This window comes from Podarcis muralis, chromosome 8, assembly GCF_964188315.1.
Source record: "Podarcis muralis chromosome 8, rPodMur119.hap1.1, whole genome shotgun sequence".
In the NCBI taxonomy this organism is placed as follows: domain Eukaryota; kingdom Metazoa; phylum Chordata; class Lepidosauria; order Squamata; family Lacertidae; genus Podarcis; species Podarcis muralis.
This window is the reverse complement of record NC_135662.1, coordinates 24,481,760-24,506,130: the sequence shown is the minus strand read 5'-3', so window position 1 is coordinate 24,506,130 and position 24,371 is coordinate 24,481,760. Positions and strand designations below refer to the sequence as shown.

Below are 24,371 nucleotides of genomic sequence, written 5' to 3'. Positions count from 1 at the left end.
TTGTGCAACCCGAAAACACACAACCTGAAGCATCTGTAACCCGAGGTATGACTGTACCAGACTTTCTGCATTAAGCAATGCAATGGAAAAACACAGTAGAAAGTGTGGAATAACACTTGCCTTGATGCACATCATCTAGCTTCTCCCAAGCAAATCAGGACAGATGCTCGTTAAATAGCCAACGTCGTCTGATCTCCCTGCAAACAAATCGGGACAAATGCTCAATAAACAGGTTGTTTGGAAGTGCCCTGCCTTAGTATAAGGCAGCTTCCTGTATTTTGATGTTCCTATGTTTCTCCAGCGCCTAGATGCTATAAATGCTTAATAAACAATACATATTATTGTTATAAAGTATGAGGCTTGACCCTGTTTCATTCCCATGTTTGCACTTGAAGATGACTCTGACTGCTTTCCATCTGTTTGAAACTCATCTTCTGATTAAAGAAGCACTTTAAAGAGAGTCTCTTTTAATTCCCTCCCTGGCATTTCCTCCTCCTTTGAAGCTGATAAATGTCTAATTTCCCAGTCTTGCAGATGCGCTTAAGCTATGGAACCTTTAAGCTCCCATAAGGCTGTGGGGAGCTTATGCAACCTTTGGTCCTGACCACAATGTCATCCGCGAGACATGCCAAGTATTTCTTTGGTAGAAGCAAATTACGATCTGTTCTGTTTACTTATAGTAAGGAATGAATGCATTCCCCTGCCTCTTTTGGGTTCCATGAATTGAAACGTTTATTTTCCATAGATGGAAGTATTTTGTCCAGCAACACAATAAAGCCGCAACATCCCCATCACAAGAATGTATGTTGGTATATGAGCCATATACTCAATTTTCGTCATAATTGTGAGAGAGACATGGAGAGTAACTTACACTATGAAAACCACATCCTTGGAAACGATTTCATTTACTCCAGTGGGACAATTGTGAGTCGCTAGCTCTTGCATCAGGATAGACTGTGTATCTGTTGCCCAAATACACAGTTGAAATACTTTGAACCCAATCCATCACAGAACAGAGTGCTTCCATGCATGGAGGAAAGATCTGGTGGCAGCCCCTTGTACCTCATGGGATATGACTCTGGAAGATGCCCTGTCCAAGGGGGGAGGGCAACTTTGGGGGGAGTGTAGCTGCCACATGGAAGAAGAGATTAAAATCTTCTGTACCCAAGCAGAAGACCACCCACAGTGTTTTGCAACCCACGTCTTAATTTTTTCAGGGTATACTTTAAATCTATTAACCTATACAGCACATAAACTTTTAATGGAGTGATCCATTACAAGAAGAAAAAAAGTTGAGCACATTCTTTGAATTAATTAAAGTTTAAATGTTATTTTATACAAAAACATAATTATTCTTATGAGGAGAACACCTGGCCAGCAGTTTGTTTGTGTAATTAAGCTGTGCCGTGGCTTTTCATAAAAGATGGGCTTTAAAAAGATTTTCTTCAACTGCTTGACTGAACATGTATGTGTGGAATAGCACTTGAAGCAACGATTTCAGGAGAACTTGTACGATGGATTTGAAGCTTTATTTTGGAAGGAAACCCATGTAATCACCAGCAGGGATCAGAAAACTCTGTAGCTGCTTCCAGTGCTGATACCCGGGGCCTATGCTGCTCCACAGAGACCAATTAAGCCCATGGATTGTATGTTGCCAACATGTGGGAGAAAATCTCCCTGCACAGATGCAAACAGAAGATGCAAGTTCATTAATCAGAAATGTGCTGGGCAACAAAATATGGCTGCATCCCATAATCATTGGGCTCCTCTTCCCTTCCGTGTACAGTCAATTGAAATAGTTAGTTTAATTCACTGAATTTACGAATGGCTCCCCACAACAGAATGCCCCAAAGCAATTTGTAAGAATAAAATACAGTGATACAGTAGATATGTATACACTAGGGGATGCCTCCACCCCCCCATGCCTGCACTGTTTGCCACCCCTATCCACTCCTTTGCCAACCACCCTTGACCCCACTGCTCCCCCTCTTCACCCTACAGCTGTTCCCTCGCTTCCCCAATTGCCTGCCATTTGTCACGCTGCAGCTGGGGTGGCCGCTGCACTACAAAGCGTGATTACAGCCTTACAGTTTTATGTATATAGGAAGATAGACATAATGGAAAACAAGAGTCAAAACATCCAGTCATCGGTGCTGCCCAGAGGCCTAGGAAAACAAAACAAAACAAAATTGCCTGGCATTGTAACAAGAAAACGCTGGTGCCAAGTGGGCCTTCTTGGGGCCTCCACAGGCAAGGAACGACGGCAGAATTCTCTCATTATCATTCATTCATTCATTCTCATTCTCAGACTGTTGAACGAAAAACGATGAATGAGTGGAGAATATAATACTGGGGAATTTTTAAGCTTTCAGGCAGGGGTGGTTAAACTTTTCACAGCCCGATGGCAACAATGGTGGCCACCCTTATCAAGACCACATGCCAGTAGTGGATGTGGTCAGCTATGCGCACGCATACTTCCCTCATGCAGACCACGTGCCTGTACTTGGTTTCATTGTACTCACCACATGTACAATGCAAAAATGCACACATACAGCACATGCACAACATGCAGGCGCATGCTATCTCTCTCATGCACAATGCACAATGCACACACATGCATTCACAAGCATGCACAATGGCAGCAAGAAAAACAATTTAAAACAGGAGGTTGGCATTAGGAGAACAAATTGCCCCTCCTACATTGGTCCCCTGTACCGTACTCCACATTCTTCAGGAGGGTCCCCAAGACTCTAGACAGGCTTTTCAGGGGCCACAGGTGGCTACAGGGGGAATTAAGAAAATTTCCTTAATTTGTCTTAGTATCCGAGTCATTATTTCAAATATGTGCATATGAAACAAAAGCAGAACCAGCCCACCTTCTTTGCCAAAGAACCATCTCACTGATCAGAACATAAGTAAGCATTCTGTAAGAAGCAGAATGTAAAGTGTCCAGCTTTTACTGATTTCGTGAGAAATGCAATAAAAAGGACAGAAATTCAGTGGGGGGTTTTGCAATCTAATGTTTGTTAGACAACGTTTTATTTGTGCTACAAATAACTGAAAAACAGAAGCCTTCATTTTTGCTGTCTTGTTTACTCCTACAAGTTTGAGAAAACTATGGGAAGTGTATTTAACAGGGAAGTCATGAAAAACCCAGACACTTTGGCTTAAAAGTTGTTTCATGCACCATACAATGTTTGTTAGTAGCTCACCTGGATTCAGTCAAAGCCAAGGTACAAGAAAATGTCAAAATGATAAAATTCTCATAATAACAAAGTGACTTTTTCCCCCTTCACAGCTGCCAGCTTGCGTGATGATCTCACTAGGTACTTTTGGTTTCATCATTCCCAGGGGGACACCATGACAGTTCAGGATCCTATCCAGATGAATCTCTGTGCTGCTCTTTGGACTGTGGTGTCCTATGTAATTGCTGACATGGATGAGAAGATACCAATGTAATTAAAAAGGAGGAGGGGAAAGATTGATCTTTTCCAGAGCAGACAAGGAATGCACGTGGCCTATTGCTGTGATGAAATCCTGTTTTTCCTTTAAAAGCTTGTGTCAAAGATGTTCCTTTAATTATGCAGGCCTGCTTCGATTTCCTGATGATTGTTTCCTGCTATGTATATTAAATTCTGTGATTTTTCTAGAGCTGCTCTGCTTTGCCACTCACAGCAGCTTTCGGTAAAGCAGGTGAACCCGTTACCTACTGAGTAGTTTAAATAAATGTGTTGCATACAATTCTGACACACTTTCTGCTTAATATGCACTTTGGGGGGGACTGAGAGAGAAGGAAGAAAAATAAAGATGTTCAAAGAATCTTAAAGAGTTCTCAGACTTGGATCTAGTTATGGGGGGGTGGGAGGGGCCAGAGGCAAAAGTGGGTGGAGCAATGGATTCAAATGTACTGTAGGCTAATTCCTAACATGCACAACTCTCTGCCCTCCATTCAGGCCAGCAAGAGGCACGTTCAGAGTTCAAGGCCACATTCCAGCTAGGCAAGAATACTTGGGGGGTGAAGCAGGAATTCTCCTGGGGAGAAATCCAAGGGCCAGAGACTGAGAGAGGGGGAGCTGGGGGCCACATTTGGTGGTAAATACTTTGATTCAGGACTTCACACTCCGCAGATATCCCCCTGAGGCATTCTAAATGGAGAGGAACATCCGAGCTCTACACACCCCTTGCTATTCTCATTGTCCTTTGTGAGTTGGTAGGCAGCCATCCGAAGTAGAGAGCCTTCTGGACTCATGGAGGTTCCTTGCAGATTTGAGGATTCAGAGTGGAACGCTGATGGGGTGGAACTAGTGCATTTGTCCCCAGTAGCAGTGGGCATGGCGGCGCAGCAGTACTCATCTGACCTCCTAACACCAGAGTCACGGTTACATAAAGGGAAGGAGAAAAGGAGGGGTGGAGCAGTCAGTGCAGTGTGAGCCACCAGAGGAGGCAATCCTCCTGCCTGCGTCATTGCATTGCTCAGACTTCCCCACCACCTCGCCTCTCTCCTTCCTGCAAGTAGCAGCAGCTAAGCTCTCTAGAGGGCAGGTGAGCACCGCCACCTCACCCAGTGGCATGGCGTGGGTTGCCAGTGCCCAGGGCCACACAGAGGGGATGGGAGGGAAATGGGTGGAGTACGCATGTTCATTCAACTGCCTGACAGCATCCACATCACCCAGGAGATCACAGCCACAGAGACAAGAAAAAAAAGAGTTATTCCGTTCTCTGAAGAGGTCACTTCTTGGTTCACATGGAGAAGCTGTTTTCAAAAGAGTCCAGCGATGAAAGCACACAGCTATATTGAAGAAGTACCGTGTGTTGAAATTTTGCACCCCTAACCAATTTTGCACCCGGCACAACCGTCCCACACACACACTTTCCGAAACTGTTTGTCCCACTCACTTCACTCACATTGAGAATGCTCAACGAGGGCTTAAGCATCAGGGCAAAACCTGACCCACCCACCTGTCAGCCAGTCAACAAAAGGCCAATTATTTTCCTGAAGCAACTTCAGCTTATTGAAACAGGCGCAGCTAAGTCCTGAGCGTTCCCACTTGAAGCAAATCTGCAGTGTTCCAAGATGGGGGAACAGGTGAGGCGGGGAGGGAGAATGCTGGTAACTAAAAGTGGTAATTGGCTTCCCTCAGGAGCAGGTGACAATAGCAAACTACTAAGAGAAGGAGAAGCACTCGGGTCATGCTGGAGAGAAAAGCACTCTGCCCAGTCCATTATCAACCCTGCAACTCAAATGACTGGAAAATACAGTAGGAAGAATGCATTAAAGTTTCAAGTTTAACTGCTAAGCAGGCTGGGATTTGCAGCATCGAATGCCAGCCTGGCACACAGTTATACCATCATCTCAGCTCAGCAGTTAGCCTTGTTTTATGCTAACCAAACCATGGTTTCCTGAATAATTTGCTAATGTACCCCTTGCCACTATATTGGTGGCCTTGGGTCTTGCTTATGCCGAGTGCAGGCTTTGGATATAGCATGCTAGCTACCCTAAATGAACTGAGTTGCCTCTGGCAGAGAGAGAACACTAGAAAATGGTGGGATCTGTTTAACAGCCCATTTACAAATGCACAGGACAGACAGAGCCAGTCAATTACAGCTCTCTGCATTGACTATAGCCATTTACTCCAAAGGGTCTTGGGACTGCTGCCAGTTCTAGGGTTGAGAGGGCCCTCTGACAGACCGCATCCTTCACTGATAGGCTGATAGGCTGATAGGGGTGAGAGGCAGTGGTGCAGCAGCAGAAGCCCAAACAATGCCTGGCAATTGGATCTAGCCTTCATTAAGCTCCCCACGATGCTCCTGGGCATTATGGGAAATTTAAATGGCAGATAAGCCTAGTTGCTCATGGGCACTTGGAACATCAGGTTGGAATATTTTGGAAGGGAGAACCAAAGCAGGTGTCAACAGTGGCCCCTGCCAACATGTTGAGGGCCCTGGCCACTCCCCAGGAATGCCAGCTGTTGGGCCAGTCTCACTTGGAAAACAGAGAGTATAGACTCAGAGAAAACTGGCTTCAGAGCCACACTGACAGGAAAGGACGGATGATCTTCATTTTAGCCAATTGGAACAACCAACTGCCCATGGTCCACCATCAATGGCAAGGCTGTAACTAAAGCCTAAAGGGAGTTTCAGTTTGCACAACTAAAAGGCATGTTTCACAACAGTATACACCTGATCGGGTCATATAGCAAAAGTGATCTTCTACATCAGTTTCTTGCCTGCATATTAAACTGTGCCTAAGGAGAAATGGGCTGGAACGCAGGTGGCGCTGTGGGTTAAAACCACAGAGCCTAGGACTTGCTGATCAGAAGGTCGGTGGTTCAAATCCCCGCGACGAGGTGAGCTCACGTTGCTCGGTCCCAGCTCCTGCCAACCTAGCAGTTCGAAAGCATGTCATAGTGCAAGTAGATAAATAGGTACCGCTCCGGCGGGAAGGTAAATTACATTTCTGTGTGCTGCTCTGGTTCACCAGAAGTGGCTTAGTCATGCTGGCCACATGACCCGGAAGCTGTACGTCGGCTCCCTCAGCCAATAAAGCGAGATGAGCACCACAACCCCAGAGTCGGGCACGACTGGACCTAACGGTCAGGGGTCCCTTTACCTTAAATTTAAGGAGAAAAGGGTCAAATCAGCTCAACTTGTACACATGCAACCAATTACACTTGTCTAAGGCACCATACTGGATTGTGGTCTGTGACTACCTTTAGTTCAAAGGCTCTTTACTTACTGTATTCTCTCTCTCCTTTTCCCCATAAAAGAATATCATTCTGTATTAGAGCTATCTAAATTTGAAACCATTTGAACACTGGCCATTTTGCATAATGATAAAATTGCATAATGGCAGGATGAGCTGTGGCCCAGGGATGAGAGCTGAAAGAGTGAATCACATGCATCAATGGGACAGGCACTTACACAGCAGAAATCCCGGGCCATGTATTTATTTATGCTTCATTCATAAAGATCTGAACCGCTTCTATTTACTGCCAGTGAATATCAAAGTGGATCTCAACATCTATATTCGCCTCATGAAATATACATCCCCTTCAACAGTACCCAAATGACTAATTTTCTGCTCTTTATTGATTAGCATAATAAAAATCTCATGACAACACAAGATAGAAACGTTACCATTAATCGCTGGTTGAAGTGAGCAGAGTTTCCCGCATAGAAATTAACGAAGCGCACGTCTCAATTCTCTCCGATGTATTGGAGGCATTCAAGACATTTCTTGAATCAGAAAGTGTTCCTGATGTGTTTGCAATCACTCCCTTCTAGAAGAATAAAATAAATTCCATTAAGATTGGTCGGGGACTGCTGCTGGCAAGTGGGGGGCAGCCCTTGTGTTGAACGCAAATTGAACCCAGCCAGTGTCTCACTCCCAGGTTATTAAATATACATCAGCCCGGTGGAAATATTTCCCCCTATCATTAAGAACAGGAAAAAGTGCTTAAAGCAGGAGCGTTGTTAAGAGAGAGCCCAGGGGAGCTGAGTCTGAGTCTTTGTGATGGGCCCTCAATCTCCAGTCACTTCTTCCACTTTTAAAAAACTTAAGCAGGTACAGTATATATATGGTTTTTTTCACTTTGTTTACAAAGTTACAAAGGCTGGCTGAGCACACCAGAAAGTGCTGGTGGGCAAATTAAAAGAAGAGAAGAAGAAGAAGAGGAGGAGGAGGAGGAGGAGGAGGAGGAGGAGGAGGAGGAGGAGGAGTTTGGATTTGATATCCCGCTTTATCACTACCCGAAGGAGTCTCAAAGCGGCTAACATTCTCCTTTCCCTTCCTCCCCCACAACAAACACTCTGTGAGGTGAGTGGGGCTAAGAGACTTCAAAGAAGTGTGACTGGCCCAAGGTCACCCAGCAGCTGCATGTGGAAGAGCGGAGACGCGAACCCGGTTCCCCAGATTACGAGTCTATTGCTCTTAACCACTACACCACACTGGCTCTCTAAAACATCAGATGGTTGGGGGTCTTACTGCACTGTGCTTTGGAGTTTCACTTCACCTAGCAAGTGGGGTCTTAATGGTGCCCAGCCCCCCTGTAAAACAAGTAATAGGGTCGTTTGATTCAGTTCACATTGGAAGGCAAACTTACTGAATTCCCACTTTCTGAATGTGGGAAATAAATTCGTCCTCCAAACATTGCCTTTCTTTGAATTTTAAATGTAGTTTCTCAGCTAAGTAATGTGTAAGCAAAGGCATATACCGGTATACTCGGGTAAAGTGTTCATATGAATGTACATTAGCGCAGACCAGAGAGGAATGGCAGACCAAGTCGGTGGAATACGCAGAAATGGCGAGACTGATGGGAAGGATCAGAAACCAGGAAGATCAAGTATTTTTAAAAGATTGGAACAATTTCTTAATTTGTTTAAAAGACCACTGTAGACAGTTAAAATCACTGGCAGGGATATAATGACACTTGTAAAGTAAATTAAAAGTTGGCAACCATGGTTATATAATAGATGGATAATGGTAAAAGATGCAGGAAAAATGAAAAAGAATTATTATTATTTTAAATGGAACCCACGGAGGGAAGGAAGGAGGTCTGAAGGTTCGAAATAACCTTTTTATTGTTATGTTTTGGAATGGTTAAAGTTATTGTGTATAAATTTATGTAAAACCAATAAAAAAAATAAAAAGAAAGAAAGAATGTACATTAGTGAAAACAACATACAAAAGCACTTTATATTAGTGGAGCTGCTTTGCAAAAATGTGTAGATTTCGCAAAATTGCATACAATTAAATCAGTATTGTGCTAAGCAGGTCACTCAATCAACACAAGCATTCTGCTTGCCTCATGGAGCAACCTGCCCTTCCCCTCCCATGATGTTCCAAGGATTCTCTTGAAACTGCCCTCCAGGGCCAATTGGGGGGTTCTAGGGCACATGGGGGGGACGCGGGTGGTGCTGTGGGTTAAACCACAGAGCCTAGGACTTGCCGATCAGAAGGTCGGTGGTTTGAATCCCTGCGACGGGGTGAGCTCCCGTTGCTCAGTCCCTGCTCCTGCCAATGAACTCTAGAAAGGGGCAGGACAAGAATGCAAGGAAATAAAGAAATAATTTGGCGCTGGAAAGTTAACGTGGGTTTCCTTTCCCTGCAGTTTGTCCCCACCATCCAAAACTTGGAAACAGAGGAGTCAGTTAATGACATGATCTTTCAGTCTTTCTTTTTTCTCAAATCTTTAGAAGAAGAATTTTATTATTATGGTTACAGACCAGTTCCGGCTCACTTACAGTATCAGGAAAATCATAAGACACAACAAGAATACATTGAATTGCAATTAGGTATAGATCTTTATATATCTAAGTGGTATGTGCCCACCTCTTAACACTGGCAGATGTTTTCTGGAAAGTAATTAATATGCCTAATTCCTTGATGACATAATGCACGTTGTGTGCCTAGCTTTCTTATTTGCTCTGCGCATTGGGCCTTTCCAGCCTCCATGGGTGTGGTCGTGCAACCACTCCTCACTCGGGACTGTGAAATAAGCAAGCATTTTATTAGCCCTTGCAAACTAGCCCAAATCATGTGTAACACTGAAGGCTTCCACCGCCCAATGAATTACCTGAGCTGGTTTGGTAGAAGAGAACCGACTTGTATTACAGAGGCTTCAACTCTCGGTTTTTTAGTCCTGAAACTAATACTTTAACTTAGATAAATTGCAGAGAGAGTTGGGTGAAAGTCAAATGCTGTGAGGAACTATGGTATTATACCACTTTTGCCATAACTTGGGGAAAATGTATTTGTAGCCTAAATTTGTGGGGAAGTGTTTGTTAAGTTGTGGGTGAACATATCAGACGACACAGCGATTCTTCAAACAGCTCTTGTTTATTCACAGGCCAGAACAGAACTGAACTGAAGGGTTCAGCCAGCCTGCTTATATAGAGCTCCACTAGAACGCAACAGTAACCATTTTCTGTAACTATCCAATCACTGAATGTCACTTTCGATCCCTTATTTGCATATGTGGACCTGAACAGTATCCCCCTGCTGGCCCAGGGAGAGAACTTCAGTGTTCAAGTGGCTTTGTCTTCACAGTGTATTTTGCATTTTCTTCCAGGGAATATTTTAAACTTATTTATCTTCATGGCGATTTCTTTCTTTTTCTTTTTCTTTCTTTTTCTTTCTTTTTTTTGGCAGGGATGAGGAGTGGAGAATTTCCATAGGCAGGCATCTTATTTTGGTCAGATTCCAACTGCATAACATCATAGTGTGTGGGAAGTTTTTACTAGTAGTGTGTGACCATTATCAGTCAGACCTCAGTTGAAGTGTCTGGTTTGGAAAGCAGTTCTGAGAGTAATGCTAAGAATAATAGCAACTTTTGTAGAACTTCTGATGGGTGACATTCATCTCTGCAACAGTCCTGTGAGATAGGTTACTGTTACACTCATTCTGCAGCTGCAGAGCTGAAAGTGAGAAATAGCTGCATTATGTGAGCAAAGGTGCCCAGGGAGTCCTTGGCAGAGGCGAGACTTGGACGGAGGTTAATGTCAAATGCCCTAAGTCATCAAGAGCTTCCTGCAGATGCAAATTTCTGCATGATTGGAATGTGCATTTGGCTAAATGTTTGCATCATCTGGGACCCACTGAAGGATGTGCCTTTTGATACAGGTAAGGATATACTGCCCCAGTGGAGTTCATTAGATGGATGCACAATAAATTGACCAGAGATGGGTCTCTTTCAGCCTTATAGAGCTGCTTTTGGGGGAAGAAACAGACATCACACAAAGCACAGGGGTAGCTTGCAAGTTTGCTGGCCAAGTTACAAATCCAACATTATAAAGTCATCAGAAAGCTCTTTGTTATTGCAAGGTTTCCAAATATCTTCAAGTCTAAACTTGAAGTGCAAGGTGGTCTTTTAAATATTTGGGCTTCTTTATTTTCTTTGACTTCCTTAGAGATAACAGCCTCACTGAAAGGCTAGGGAGCATGTCTCCTGCGGCATGACTTCAAACTTAGTCTGGCAAGGTCCCCGTAAATGGTGCTCCGTAATTATGCAATGTTCCCAAGGGCTGTAAGGGGTGAAGAAGAAGAAGAGTTTGGATTTGATATCCCGCTTTATCACTACCCGAAGGAGTCTCAAAGCGGCTAACATTCTCCTTTCCCTTCCTCCCCCACAACAAACACTCTGTGAGGTGAGTGAGGCTGAGAGACTTCAGAGAAGTGTGACTGGCCCAAGGTCACCCAGCAGCTGCATGTGGAGGAGCGGAGACGCAAACCCGGTTCCCCAGATTACAAGACTACCACTCTTAACCACTACACCACACTGCACTGGGGGAGATTATAGCCTCCACATCATCACATGGAGGAGGTATCTTTCTTCCCATACAGCCCTTGGAAACACCATCCAGACAAGCAAGAAGTAGAGTTCAAGGCGATCTTCCAGCTAGGGGTAAACACTCAAGGAGCAGGAGAAGCCAGGCCAGTTAGGGGAATGGCCTGGGGAAATTGGGGGACGGGCTGCAGAAAGTTCTGTGGGGCAGATACAGAAACCTGGACGGCCACATTCTACACATTCATGGCAGCCATTTTCATTGGTGGGCATGTGACTTTCTGGTTTGGGCCTGAGTTTAAAGGTAGAGTGAATTTTCCAGAACTTTTTTTTTTTTAAAAAAGGAGGTTTCTGCTGTTTCTTAAAGGAAGGTTTTTAACTGGGCTGACAGCTTTTAAGCAGCTTTGCTCAGATGTGTAAGATTTGCCAGCCCTCGAGGACGGGCACAGCTTGTCTCATAACACCTGGCAGCTGGAATCGCATGCCATTAATAATTACCCCACTTGGATACCTTTCAAACTTGGAGATGCCGTCAGGATTCAATTTACGATGTTGTCACCACATTGTGAAACCACCGAAATCGAATGCTTTTCATGTTTCATATCGCTGCATTTCAGAGCTGCATCCAAAGCAAGCTGGAGCAGCGGTAGAGTTCACCAGAGCTCTTGACAATGCCTTCAAAGTGAGGGAGCTGCTTAAACATTTACTTTGTGGTCTGTATTAGGTGTCAATGGAAGTTTTCTTCATCTCTGCCATTAATCTTTCACAATGCTTCTGAATCTGTTTAAGATTAAATAGTTGGCAAACTTTGGAGAGGGTGCTTCAATTGCACAGTAACATCCCCCACCCCACCCTGGTATTTTATAGCCTTAGCATTGTTTACTGACATCTAGGAGAAGAATATTTTCTACCGACAGGCATAAAGCTCTTGTATCCATCTCTGAAGTTCTCTCAACTGACTTTTCAAAGGTCTTTCTTCAGGTGAATGCAGACGACTGCTTACTGTATGACAACCACTTCAGGAGAGTGCACAAACCATGTGGGAATCCAGTGGTACATAGGCCTTGATCCAGATGTAATCGCACACAATAATGACTGGGGATACATATTCCTGTCTGCATAGCAACGCATATGAAACTGTTACAGTGGTACCTCGGGTTACAGACGCTTCAGGTTACAGACTCCACTAACCCAGAAATAGTACCTCGGGTTAAGAACTTTGCTTCAGGATGAGAACAGAAATCGTACGGCAGCGACATGGCGGCAGCAGGAGGCCCCATTAGCTAAAGTGGTACCTCAGGTTAAGAACAGTTTCAGGTTAAGAACGGACCTCCAAAACGAATTAAGTTCTTAACCCGAGGTACCACTGTACTGCAGTCTCCCATCTGTACCACATAGGGCAGGGATGTATACAGGACATCTCGGAATTATACCGTAGTGGTACCTATAGTCCAAGGGCTTGATTCTAAGCCCTGGAGGGAAGCAGCAGGGGCCCTGAAGCTCATACCAGTCAGGGTAGAAGTGCGATGAGCAGGGGTAGGCAAAAACTTACATGTTTGTGCCAGTTCCAGGCTGGTGGAGCAGATAGGCCTGGATTTGGTCACTTGTTGGTAGCTGGACCAGCTTAAAATCCAGCAGATCTTTGGCCAACTGAGCGCCTTTTCTCTCCCCTGAAATGGCCCATTTATGCCTCTGCCCACACAAGCTTCCAGAGGGCAGAGCAAAGTTCTCTGCAGCCGTGGAACCTCCTCACTGGCAGAGACATGCATGTCTGGGCAAGAGCCAGAACACTTTTGCCTCATCCAAACCCCTCCAGCATGGCGAGTTGGGAGTTCAGATTACTCTGCCCACTGGTAACATTTAAGGATGTTTTTAAGGTTCGTGGCCCGATTTATTTTCTCTCATTCTCTCTCTCTGGGGGGAAAACATACTCCATAATCTTTCTTTTAAAAGACTCATGGGATGAAAACTAAAATTTAAGATAAAGAAAGCATATTTTGGAATCACTTAACTGTGAGAAATATGCAACCAGCATGTCATCTCAAGATAAGCATCAGTCAGATTTATTGCAAAGTTTTGTTTAAGAACCAAAAACAAAAGCGAAGTGACAATGTTCAATATGCCTTGTTGCATTTTATTTTCATCTTAACTTCTTACTCTTTTTTATTATTTAAGGAGAGGAATGCAAAGCAAACAAGGGGGGAAAACAGAATGAATGCTAAAAAGGTTTTTTTTTTAAAAAAAAAAGAGTGGCATTTTTGACAACTGTGAGTGAATTATTTTCTTGTTCAAGTCAGAAGGTATGATCTGCTCTTGACATTTTCATAAAAATAAAAGATCACATTCAAAGAAAATAAGCAATTGTTCAAATCTTTGGGCGTGTTTTTTTTATAAGTAGTCTTTAATTCTGTTTGGTTTCTTTGAACCAAATCAAAAGTAAAAGAACAACAGGGCAATCCTAAGGTCTGTTGCAGAAGAACTGAGGGGGGATCATTCCAGTGATCTCCTAGTATGCATACAGAAAGCTCTATGGGTGTAGAACTGTGGGGGGAATTCCCACTGGCTATAGCATGGGTAGGCAAGCTAAGGCCCGGGGCCCACATCTGGCCCAATCGCCTTCTAAATCCGGCCCACGGACGGTCCGGGAATCAGCGTGTTTTTACATGAGTAGAATGTGTCCTTTTATTTAAAATGCATCTCTGGGTTATTTGTGGGGCATAGGAATTGATTCCCCCCCCCCAAAAAAATATAGTCCAGTCCCCCACAAGGTCTGAGGGACAGTGGACCGGCCCCCTGCTGAAAAAGTTTGCTGACCCCTGGGCTATAGCATCTGAATTAGAGCATTTCAGGGATTCAAAACCACCCACCCACACACACACTTCCCAGCAGAGTCCTGGGTCAGGTCCCATAGCTATGTAGCCTTGAGGCTACATAGTTTTTTACTCCCATTGAAACCAAAAAGAAAAACCATCACAGTATTCAAATGTCTCTCTCTCACACACACAACCTGTCTCCTGTCTAAACAATTCACAGTACAGTCCTAGGTAATGTCTTCCTCTGGCTGAATGCACATAGGACTGCGGCCTAAACCATTTTATGTACAATGAAACACTCAAGTACTTACCAAGGACACCACGACTCTGTCACAACAAGGTATAGCCTTTTTGCAAGGAATAGATACACTCTTTATAATAAGGGAGGGGGGAATCCTGCATATGTAACACACAAAGGCATGGGAAATGTACAACTATGAAAAGTAGGGACATTTATTCATGCCACAGATGAAGAGCATTGTTCACCATGCATGTGTGTGTATACAGGATCTATTTAAAATGAATTCATGGGGTCCTTCTCACATATCTTACTGGTAAAGCAGGTGTCACCCATCTTATATTTCTGCCTAACTGTAGAACCATACATTTGTCCCTGTTGAAATTCATTTTTTTGGTTTTGGCCCAGTTCTCGGATCTGTTATGGCCATTTTGAGCGTCTGTCTTCAGCCGCATTGCCTACCCCTTCCAAGTTTGGTGTCATCTTCAATTTGATGAGCATCTCCTCAATACCTTCATCCAAGTTGTTTATAAACATGTTCAGCAACAATGGGCCCAGGATAGAACCCTGCAAAACATGCCACTTTTTTCTAGGATGACAAGGAACTGTTAGTGAGCATTAGTTGAGTTCCGTCAGTCAACCAGCTATAAATCCATGTAACAGTTACTTTATCCAGTCCACATTTTACTAGCTTCTCCACAAGAATATCATGGGAGATTTTGTCAAAAGCCTACCCCGCTCCCAACAAATTATTAAAAAAACTGCACATGGCATTATAAACAGATTATCTGGGAAAGCCTGGATTCAACCATTCCTAGTTTTCCTTTCTTTTGACTTCAGAATCTTGTTGTTGTTGTTTAGTCGTTTAGTCGTGTCCGACTCTTCGTGACCCCATGGACCAGAACATGCCAGGCACTCCTGTCTTCCACTGCCTCCCGCAGTTTGGTCAAACTCATGCTGGTAGCTTCGAGAACACTATCCAACCATCTCGTCCTCTGTCGTCCCCTTCTCCTTGTGCCCTCCATCTTTCCCAACACCAGGTTCTTTTCCAGGGAGTCTTCTCTTCTCATGAGGTGGCCAAAGTATTGGAGTCTCAGCTTCAGGATCTGTCCTTCCAGTGAGCACTCAGGGCTGATTTCCTTAAGAATGGAGAGGTTTGATCTTCTTGCAGTCCATGGGACTCTCAAGAGTCTTCTCCAGCACCATAATTCAAAAGCATCAATTCTTCAGCGATCAGCCTTCTTTATGGTCCAGCTCTCACTTCCATACATCACTACGTACTGGGAAAACCATAGCTTTAACTATACGGACCTTTGTTGGCAAGGTGATGTCTCTGCTTTTTCAGAGCCTTACACACACTTATTTGAGGGTTTCCTCTTATATCCTATTCTTATCACAAACATGTCCCTTTAATATTATTTTTAACTGAGCAAAATTCATGTCAGTGAGGTCTCTTTTTACAGAGTTCTAAATTAACGCTGAAAAGTTTGAAGAGCTATGTAACGATTTTTCCGATAACTAGCAATTCAGTCTTCCAAATCCATCAGTTACCTGCCTTCGCACATGTCAGCTCCCAGCCTTAGATTTGATAAATGGTTTTAATTGTATCCTGTCACTAAGCGGAATCCCATCAGAACCTGGCAACAGGAAATTGTACGTATTTGCAGTTAGAGATGAAGCTCATGCTACACCTTTAAAATGAACCATCACCCTCCGTGATTGTTTTCTCAAATGTGTTTTTAGGAATCGGTCTTTGTCAAGACTGCAGGAAAGTAGGAATCAACATACTTATCTCCCCAAGGTGAGCTTTCACACCTTTCAATTTTAAAACAATGGATTGAATCATAAAGTAGCTTGCTTCCAGGAAAAAAAACCCAGCAACCAGATTGCCTCCTTGAAACAGATACGGTCACTGTAATCTTGAGCCCCACATGTGCCCCAGAGCACACACAGAACTCTTGCATGACTGAATTTTCCCATTCACTTCCATGGAAGAGGCAACTGTGCATGCACAGCACTGAAAGAAAAGGATCGCTAGCCCTAACCATCAGACAACAGATTATTTTAATTTAGGAATGGGGACATGTGATCCTCCAGATGTTTCTGGATTTCAACTTTCATCAGCACCAGCCAGTGATGTCAAAGGTAGAGGTGTTCACAGTCCGACAACGTCTGGAGAACCACAGATTCCCCATCCCTAAATTAAAACAATGATTTATTCCGTAATGGCGGTACCAGCTATTCCCATTCAATGTTTTACATCAGGCATCCCCAAACTCTGCCCACCAGCTGTTTTGGGACTACAACTCCCATCATCCCTAGCTAACAGGGTCAGTGGTTAGGGATGATGGGAACTGTAGTCCCAAAACATCTGGAGGGCTGAGTTTGGGGGTGCCTGTTTTGCATGCACAGTTCTTTGTTTTATGAACTCCACTCAGGGCAGGTGAGTCTTACCCTTATGCTTGCTCTTAGACGCTCCAAGAGCAAGCATTTCTGCAAATAAGTTAGAATGCGAACAGAAGTTCATGGTGGGCAGAGACATATTGTGACGCTAATTCCAAACTTTGGGCCGCTGTTGTTGAAAGCTTGTTTCGCAGCATTGGGGGGGTCCTGTATTGCTTCCAGAGCCACGGTCCTCTTTTTTCAGTGCAAGCACTGCTGGCAGCATCTGCCTCGATTCCATGGGAAAGTATTTGACCAATCACATGCTGACATGTTTATCTTTCTAGCTGTCAGGATGACTAAGTATGCAGGCTGAATACTATCATTCAGCTTGAATGGAGAAATAGCTACCACTCGCAAAATCTGACAGAATAAATACACTTTCAAACAAGATCTGTCAGATTCCTATTAATCTTTTGGCTTAGATCCCATTGCAATTGATCTTAAATGGGGTCACACTGACGAGCAACTAACACTGTGGTGTTTTCCTTTCCTTCACTGAGTCTAGGCAGCCGTACGAGACAGTGGCTGCCCGTCGATCGGTGCAGGCATTCCTCCGCTTTCTTTGCACTTGCCTGCGCATTTGTGTGTCTTTCAACATCTAATTACAAGGATGCACCCCAAAGACAGCTTATTGTTGGGGCTTCAACGCTAATCCAATGAAAAAGCGGCGCAACCTCTTCAAGGAAATGACAGCATCTGCCCTTCCCCAGCTACCTTTCAAAGCAGTCAGTTCGTGAGCAGCCTCGAAGCCAAGTGAGAAAAATAGCAAACACATTCAGCCTCATTCCTCCGGGTACAAACTGTGCTCAAAAGAACTCGGAGTTTCAGAGCTGCCCAGAATGTCAGCACCTCACTTCCTGCTTGATCTAAGCCGGACTGACCCTAGGCAGAGTTTGATAGCATACTGATCCGTTGTTTTCCCATGATCAAGAGCGGAGCTCGTCTCGCCCACTCGGACCACATAGACATTTCCATCTGCACTGATGTCAAAGCATCTCATCCACATCAGAAAGCATCCAGGTCTGGATCACTTCCTTTCTGGTATTTACATAGTACGGTGGAGGGGGGGGGGAGACTGAATTGAAGCCCTTGCAGTCCTTTTGGCTCCCCCCTCCCTTGCGTTTGCTTAAGTGTTGGCATCTTGTTTATGCAGCTTGCGAAACTCCCGAGATGGAGAGATAGAAGGGGGTTTTTTTTGCCAAAGTTTGGTTTTTATGGATTTCTGGGCAAAATGTGTGCAGGTCTAAGCCAGGCCCTTGGCATCCGGATGACCACCTAGGCATTGCCAAAACAGAAGAAGAGGGCACAGATTTGTGTTAAAATTGCAATGTGCTAATATATATATGAATATGGAGATGTGCCAATATAGAAATCATGACTGTGAAATGAAAATGCTGCATATCTTTCCACAGTGTGGATGACTGTGACCAGGTGACCTGTGTCAATCTTGCTGTCCAGGTGTTTTCGAGACAACTTCAAGGCTCTTGCTACACTCTCTCTTCTTGGGGTTCTTTGCCTTTAAACTGGGCTTGGACCAGTCAACCCTGTAAAAGCAGAGGATGCTCTGAAACAGAGAGCTGGCAGCCCTTTGAACAGAAGATTGCCCTCTGCAAAAAAGGACAGGGGACCACCCTATTTACCATATTTTTCGCTCTATAAGACACACACCATAAAGAAGGCTGATCGCCAAAGAATTGATGCTTTTGAATTATGGTGCTGGAGAAGACTCTTGAGAGTCCCATGGACTGCAAGAAGATCAAACGCATCCATTCTTAAGGAAATCAGCCCTGAGTGCTCACTGGAAGGACAGATCCTGAAGCTGAGGCTCCAGTACTTTGGCCACCTCATGAGAAGAGAAGACTCCCTGGAGAAGACACTGATGCTGGGAAAGATGGAAGGCACAAGGAGAAGGGGATGACAGAGGACGAGATGGTTGGATAGTGTTTTCGAGGTTACCAGCATGAGTTTGACCAAACTGCGGGAAGTAGTGGAGGACAGAGGTGCCTGGCGTGCTCTGGTCCATGGGGTCACGAAGAGTCGGACACGACTAAACGACTAAACAACAACAAGACACACATTTTCCCCTCCAAAAATTAAGGGGAAATGTGTGTGCGTCTTATGGAGTGAATGCAGGCTCCTTGGCTTCAGCGATAGCAACGCGAAGCCTCCGAAGCGCAGAGGGAGCGCTCCCTCCGTGCTCCAGAGGCTTGGCGTTGCTTTCACTGAAGCCTGGAGAGCGAGAGGGGTCGGTGCACACACACCCCCTCTCGCTCTCCAGGCTTCAGGGATAGCCGCCTGAAGCCTCCGGAGCACAGCGGGAGCTCCCGCTGCGCTCCGGAGGCTTCGGGTTCCTTTCGCTGAAGGGTAGGTGCCCCTTCAGCTAAGGTGCAGCGCCCCTTCAGCTAAGCAGGAGGAGAAATGGAAGGGGCTGCATTTCTCCTGTCGCTTCGCTGAAGGGGCGCTGCGCAGAGAGGGGGAGATTTTTTTCCCCTTGCTCTCCTCCTCTAAAACAAGGTGCGTCCTATGGTCGGGTGCATCCTATAGAGCAAAAAATACAGTAAATGCCAGGCTTCCCTTCCAGGCAGACGGGTTACCTTCAGCCAATACAATGGGGATACGAATTAGAGGGCTCACTAGTGGTAAAGAATCAAAACATCAGAAATCTGAGACTATTATAGATCCCTGAAGAAATGAGCGAGCTTACTACTATGTTTGTCTAGGGAAGGCTAAGTGGAGAGAACAAAACCATTCACGTACTAGGGGACATCATTTCACTTTTAGGTAAAGAGGGACAAAGAGATTTTAGTGGTTTCACTGCAAAGTCTGAAGCCAACTCTTGGCTACTGAATCACTAAGCTCCTAGTTAAGAGCATTCATTTTAGTTATTTTATTGTTTATATCACATATACATCCCCGCCACCCCAGCTTTTATGAAAGAGGTTCATGCCTTTAGCACACAGGTTTGGCAAATGTTCCTCTCAAAAATAACAAAAAGGAGGCTTCCCACAGGCATGTGGAAAAATGTTGGACTAAATAGGCCTTTGGTCTGATCATGCAGGGTTCTTATGTGGCAAAATCTCAAAATGGTGCTCAAATATTGAAACATCATTGTGGAGTATAATAAGTATGTTGCAAGGTTGTTGATGTTTTTAAGCCTTCTTTTTTGTGTTTGTCAAGAGCTGTGCTCAAATCTTTCTGAATACACTTTTTGAGGTAGGAGGAATCTGCTGTTTTTCTTCTCCTTGCCCCAGAGAAGAAGGCAACCTCGCAGAATCTCCACTTTTTTTTTGTAGTGTCCATCATTTACACACACACACACACACACACACACACACACACACACACACACACCATGACCTGGAATGATGGTAGGTCCAGGGCATTGTGGAGGACACAGCTGCTGCTGCTGCTGCTGCTGCTGCTGCTGCTTTTACTGGCAGCAGAAAAAACAGAAAAGAACATAGGAGCATAGAAACAGTGAAAAACAAAGCTGGCAACATGGTTCAGGGGAGAACATGGGCAACCATTTGTGGAGGTGTGCTATGAATCTTTCCCAAGTATTATGTCCACATAGTTTAACCACAAGATGTTAGGCAAAGCCTTTCAACTTCCTTTCACTTTTGATATGTCAATATTGCGTGGCAAACATATCCCTACATTAGCCTATATTCTGGAATTACAATATGTTATGCTGTAAACACCATGCAAGAGTGTCATTTTCTACAAGTGCTTCCAAATGGGAACTTAATATTGTTAAACAGGTCACTGAGATATCACAAATGGACCAGTGGCAGGAAATTTCAATTCATCAGATTTCCCCTGGAAAGTAAGTTACTCGTTTATTTTATTTCACATCCTGTGCCTTTGATCCCAGAAAGGACAGCTAGGACAACTAAAGATATGCCCCTGTCAATTGCTTCTGTACGTTCAAAACAGTCCAAGTGGAACTGCTTGCCGCTGGTTCCTTCTGGGCCAGTTTGGCAATGTCTGAAAGTATTCAATCACCTACTGAACAAATAATCTTTCCCGCATTAAGACAGAGTCCTTAGACACATCCTTTCTTTAGTAGGGTGTACAGTGATGCATCCTACTTCCTCCTCTTTGCAGTCTCCCAGTAGTTTGTTCAGGTAATGATTTGTAAGGCTCATCACAACCTGTAATTCTCCATCACTCCAGCCACTTTTCATCTTGTACGACATCAATACCAGGCACACTGTGTACGGCACTTAATGGACTGTTGATGGGAAATAGGTGGCCTGAATTACGTTAGTCATCCTAGGGCTTGTCAATCAGAAGGGAACTTGAATGAAAGAACATGGTGTGCTAGAGTCAGGACAGCAGAATAGAGACGACTGACGTCTGCACCCACATCTCGGGCCATCTGCAGGGAAATGCAAAGCTCGAAGCCTTTCATGAAGAACTTCAGAACCAAGATGTTTTTCTCAAGTACGTTGAATGTTCCATTTCTTTGAAGGAAAATCAAAACGTTAAGCTCCCATTTGGTTGCAATAGGTAGAAGCGCAAATGTTTAAGAGACAGACTTTACACAAGTTGATGTAGAAGTAAATAGCACTGAGTTCGATGAGGCTGTATGTTGAGGAAGTGTGGAGCAGCTACATAGGAAGGGCTGTAGCATTCTGCTTTGTGCTCAGAAAGTCCCAGGCATCTCCAAGTAGGACTGGGAATGTCAGGAATCCTGGAGAGCCACTGCTACTCAGTGTAGATGATAAAGAGCCACACAAACCATTGGTGTGACTCAGTATGAGATAACGTCCTATGTACATGGGCAGTTTCCAGCTAGCATGATGGAGGATGTCTGGTGGAAAAAACATTCTCTCACCAGCATACCTCCATCTTTGCTGCCAGACTGGCACCTACATCACATCCTGAAGCCCCTCAATTGGATTTACAGTAAGTATAGGACCGCACTGAAATTGTAAGGCCAGAAAATTTCAGAAAACAAAGACTAGGCATTTCTCTCTTTAAACAGGCTACCATACTAAGGGTTCACTGCAAAAAGCTCTATAACATATTCGAATTATGCAAGTGTGCAGAAATCAAGACTGCTGATTTTTCTTTTACCTTGCAGGAAAAATTATGACTCCTAATGGAGTAATTTGGGGTTGGTACATGACACTTGCTTAGTAAGCTGTATTTGGCCTTAGAAGTGAAGGTAAACCAATCAGAAGATCCTATTCCATCGGCAGCTATGAAATTACATCTCCACATTGTCAACAAAAATCTCCCAGCAAACCAAAAAGGGAAAAAAGAAGAAGCTGTTTGTGGTTTTTCCCGTTCCAAGTTGCATAGACACCATAATTTTTAAGCATAGTTGCAAGTTTTATAGTTTTCTTTATATATAACAAACACAGTTTGTGGCAGCTTGTATGTGATAGTCAGAGAAACCTCCCATTTTATTTTTAGAAAAGACAGGCGCATTACGTGAGAAAACATTGTCCTTCTAGAGAAATTATGCATAGGAAAAATTCTAAAATACTCTGATGGATTGTAGCCCCTTTCTTAGAAGTAGGCATTGATGCCACCTTTTTCATACCTTAAGGAACGTGGCTTTTGAACTTTTCAAACCGACATGCTGTGCCAGATCATCAGAGTTGAGCAGCTCCGTTTTCTGAGGGGTCCACGGGCAAGATGCGTTCAGTGGCACCCCTCCCCGAGTGGGTCCACCTTCTCCTCGCCCACTAACACAGCTATCCATTCTGAGCGGCAATCATCAGGTGCCCACAGAGCCAGTGGCAAAAGTGGACAAAGCAATGGATAAAGCGCTTAACTGCAGGTTATATTCAAGCTACACAAAGGGCAGTGGTTTTCACCTACACCTACCCACCCACATGTCTCCACCAAAGCAAGTGAGAAGCATTAGCACAGTTCAAGGACGCGGTCCTGAACCCCTGGCCTGCCTGGCAGCAAGTCAGTACGCCAAGTCCAAAGTTCTAAGTCTGATGATTGAGCCACACAAGCAAAGTCCAAAGGTCAGGAAATGAGGCCAAGTCCAAAGTCCAGCAGTCAGGATACAGTCCAGAGTCAAACCCAAAGCACAGTCCCGTGGAGGTCCAGGAGCATCCAAGCTGAGGTCCACCAACATGGGCAGTTGAGCAGACACAGCACCTCAGTTCTGCTTCCCTCTTGCACTTTGCTTGCTGATTGCAACATCTAGGCTTGATGAGGCATGTGGCCCTCACCTGTTCTGAGCCCATTCCAATTGAGGAATCACACACCTCCTTCCAGAGCTAGCAAGCCTCACCTGGCCAACCAGGGAGTTGGGCTGTGGGCCCTTGCCTGCCTCAGCCTCCTAGAGCGCAGCTCCCGCTGCTCCCTACAGCTCAGAGCCCACTGTGTGCATGGAGACAGTGGCCTATCTGATTCCCCTTGTGTGTACTTCCTTCCCCATACCCTGCTTGCCCCGGTGTGTCCCAGCTACATCCTTCGCCAGGATACTTTCCCTCCTCTTACGCCTCTCCATCATCCTGCCAGTTCATGGCAGACACATTCCCAACCAGGCAGAAGTGCTTGAGGGGAGCAGGGTAGTGGAGACAGGGGGTGGCCTGGGGCATAGTCCTGAGGCCAAAATAGAGGCCTGGTGAGCTGCATTCAGTCCCTTGGCTCTGATGTTCCCAAACTCTGGCTTATCTAAACATGGCTTCCCACAAACCCAATTCAATCAGCACCATATTGCTGAATCAAGAGCATGGGAACTGGGCATGAGGGAAGCCATTCCTGTGGATTGCGCAGCCCATGCCAGCCACACCGCAGTCTCCAAATCAGGAATCAGTGTCTGCTGATAACTGAGACTATGTGGGAGGAATGCAAGATTTTTAATGTCCTCAAGCCCTACGATGAGTGCAAATTTAAAATTAATAAGCGTTTATCAGCCATTAAGCTTTCAGAAAACAAGCTCTTCCTTTGACTTCCTCACAGTGGGATTTTTCTTACAAAACAACTGCAAAACATCACACTCCGTAAAAGCTTTCACAATTCCTCTGCTGATTACACACAGTTCAAAATCCTCGCAGTGTCAAAACTAAAATGTTACGCCTACCGTCCTCAATAAACTTTAAAAAAAAGAAAGATCTTGTTTTTAAAGCTTCACTTGCTTTGCCAGATATAATACTCATTCCAGATAACAAGAAACATACGGGCATTTTTAAGGGGGCCGAAAAGACACGGCACCTTCTCTCCCAAGGTAATCTGAAAAGGCAAGCCACATTTTAAATGGAAGAGCAGCTCATGATTTGAATAAACCTTCTCTAACAATTTCAAAAAGTGTTTTCTACTTTACCTATAATTGTCAATCCTTAGGCCCAGAATTATTAAACTGCAGTTAAAATGTGCAGACAAAAGCTTTCAATTTGTTTTTTTTAGTAATTACATAAGCCACCGAAAATGTCACATTCCCCCACCCTGGCTTTTTCAAACATTTTATTGTAGAAAGAAGCAAACTTAAAACAAAACACCAGTTTAGGATGAGAAAGAAATGAAAGCCAAGTCCTCGGGAAGAGGAAGAGGGATTTTGGTTAAGTTGCTTTGTCTGTTTTTCTTTCCATGATGTCAGGCCCTGGAGGCAAAAAAACCTCT

General features: G+C 44.5%; 1 protein-coding gene across 5 annotated transcripts in view; it reads left to right on the top strand.

The window, feature by feature from the left end:
* Nucleotides 1-3,741, top strand: part of CPQ (carboxypeptidase Q) — a 160,818-nt gene extending 157,077 nt beyond the window's left edge. For 4 of the 5 annotated variants that reach the window (XM_077932831.1, XM_077932833.1, XM_077932834.1 and 1 more), the window contains 2 exons: nucleotides 746-924; nucleotides 3,299-3,741. In XM_077932831.1, the coding sequence (XP_077788957.1) occupies nucleotides 746-924; nucleotides 3,299-3,364 (245 nt within the window). In that variant the 3' untranslated portion in view covers nucleotides 3,365-3,741. The remainder of the gene's footprint in view (nucleotides 1-745; nucleotides 925-3,298) is intronic. The other variant, XM_028736444.2, reaches the window with a different exon arrangement.
* The last annotated feature ends 20,630 nt before the right edge of the window (nucleotides 3,742-24,371 follow it).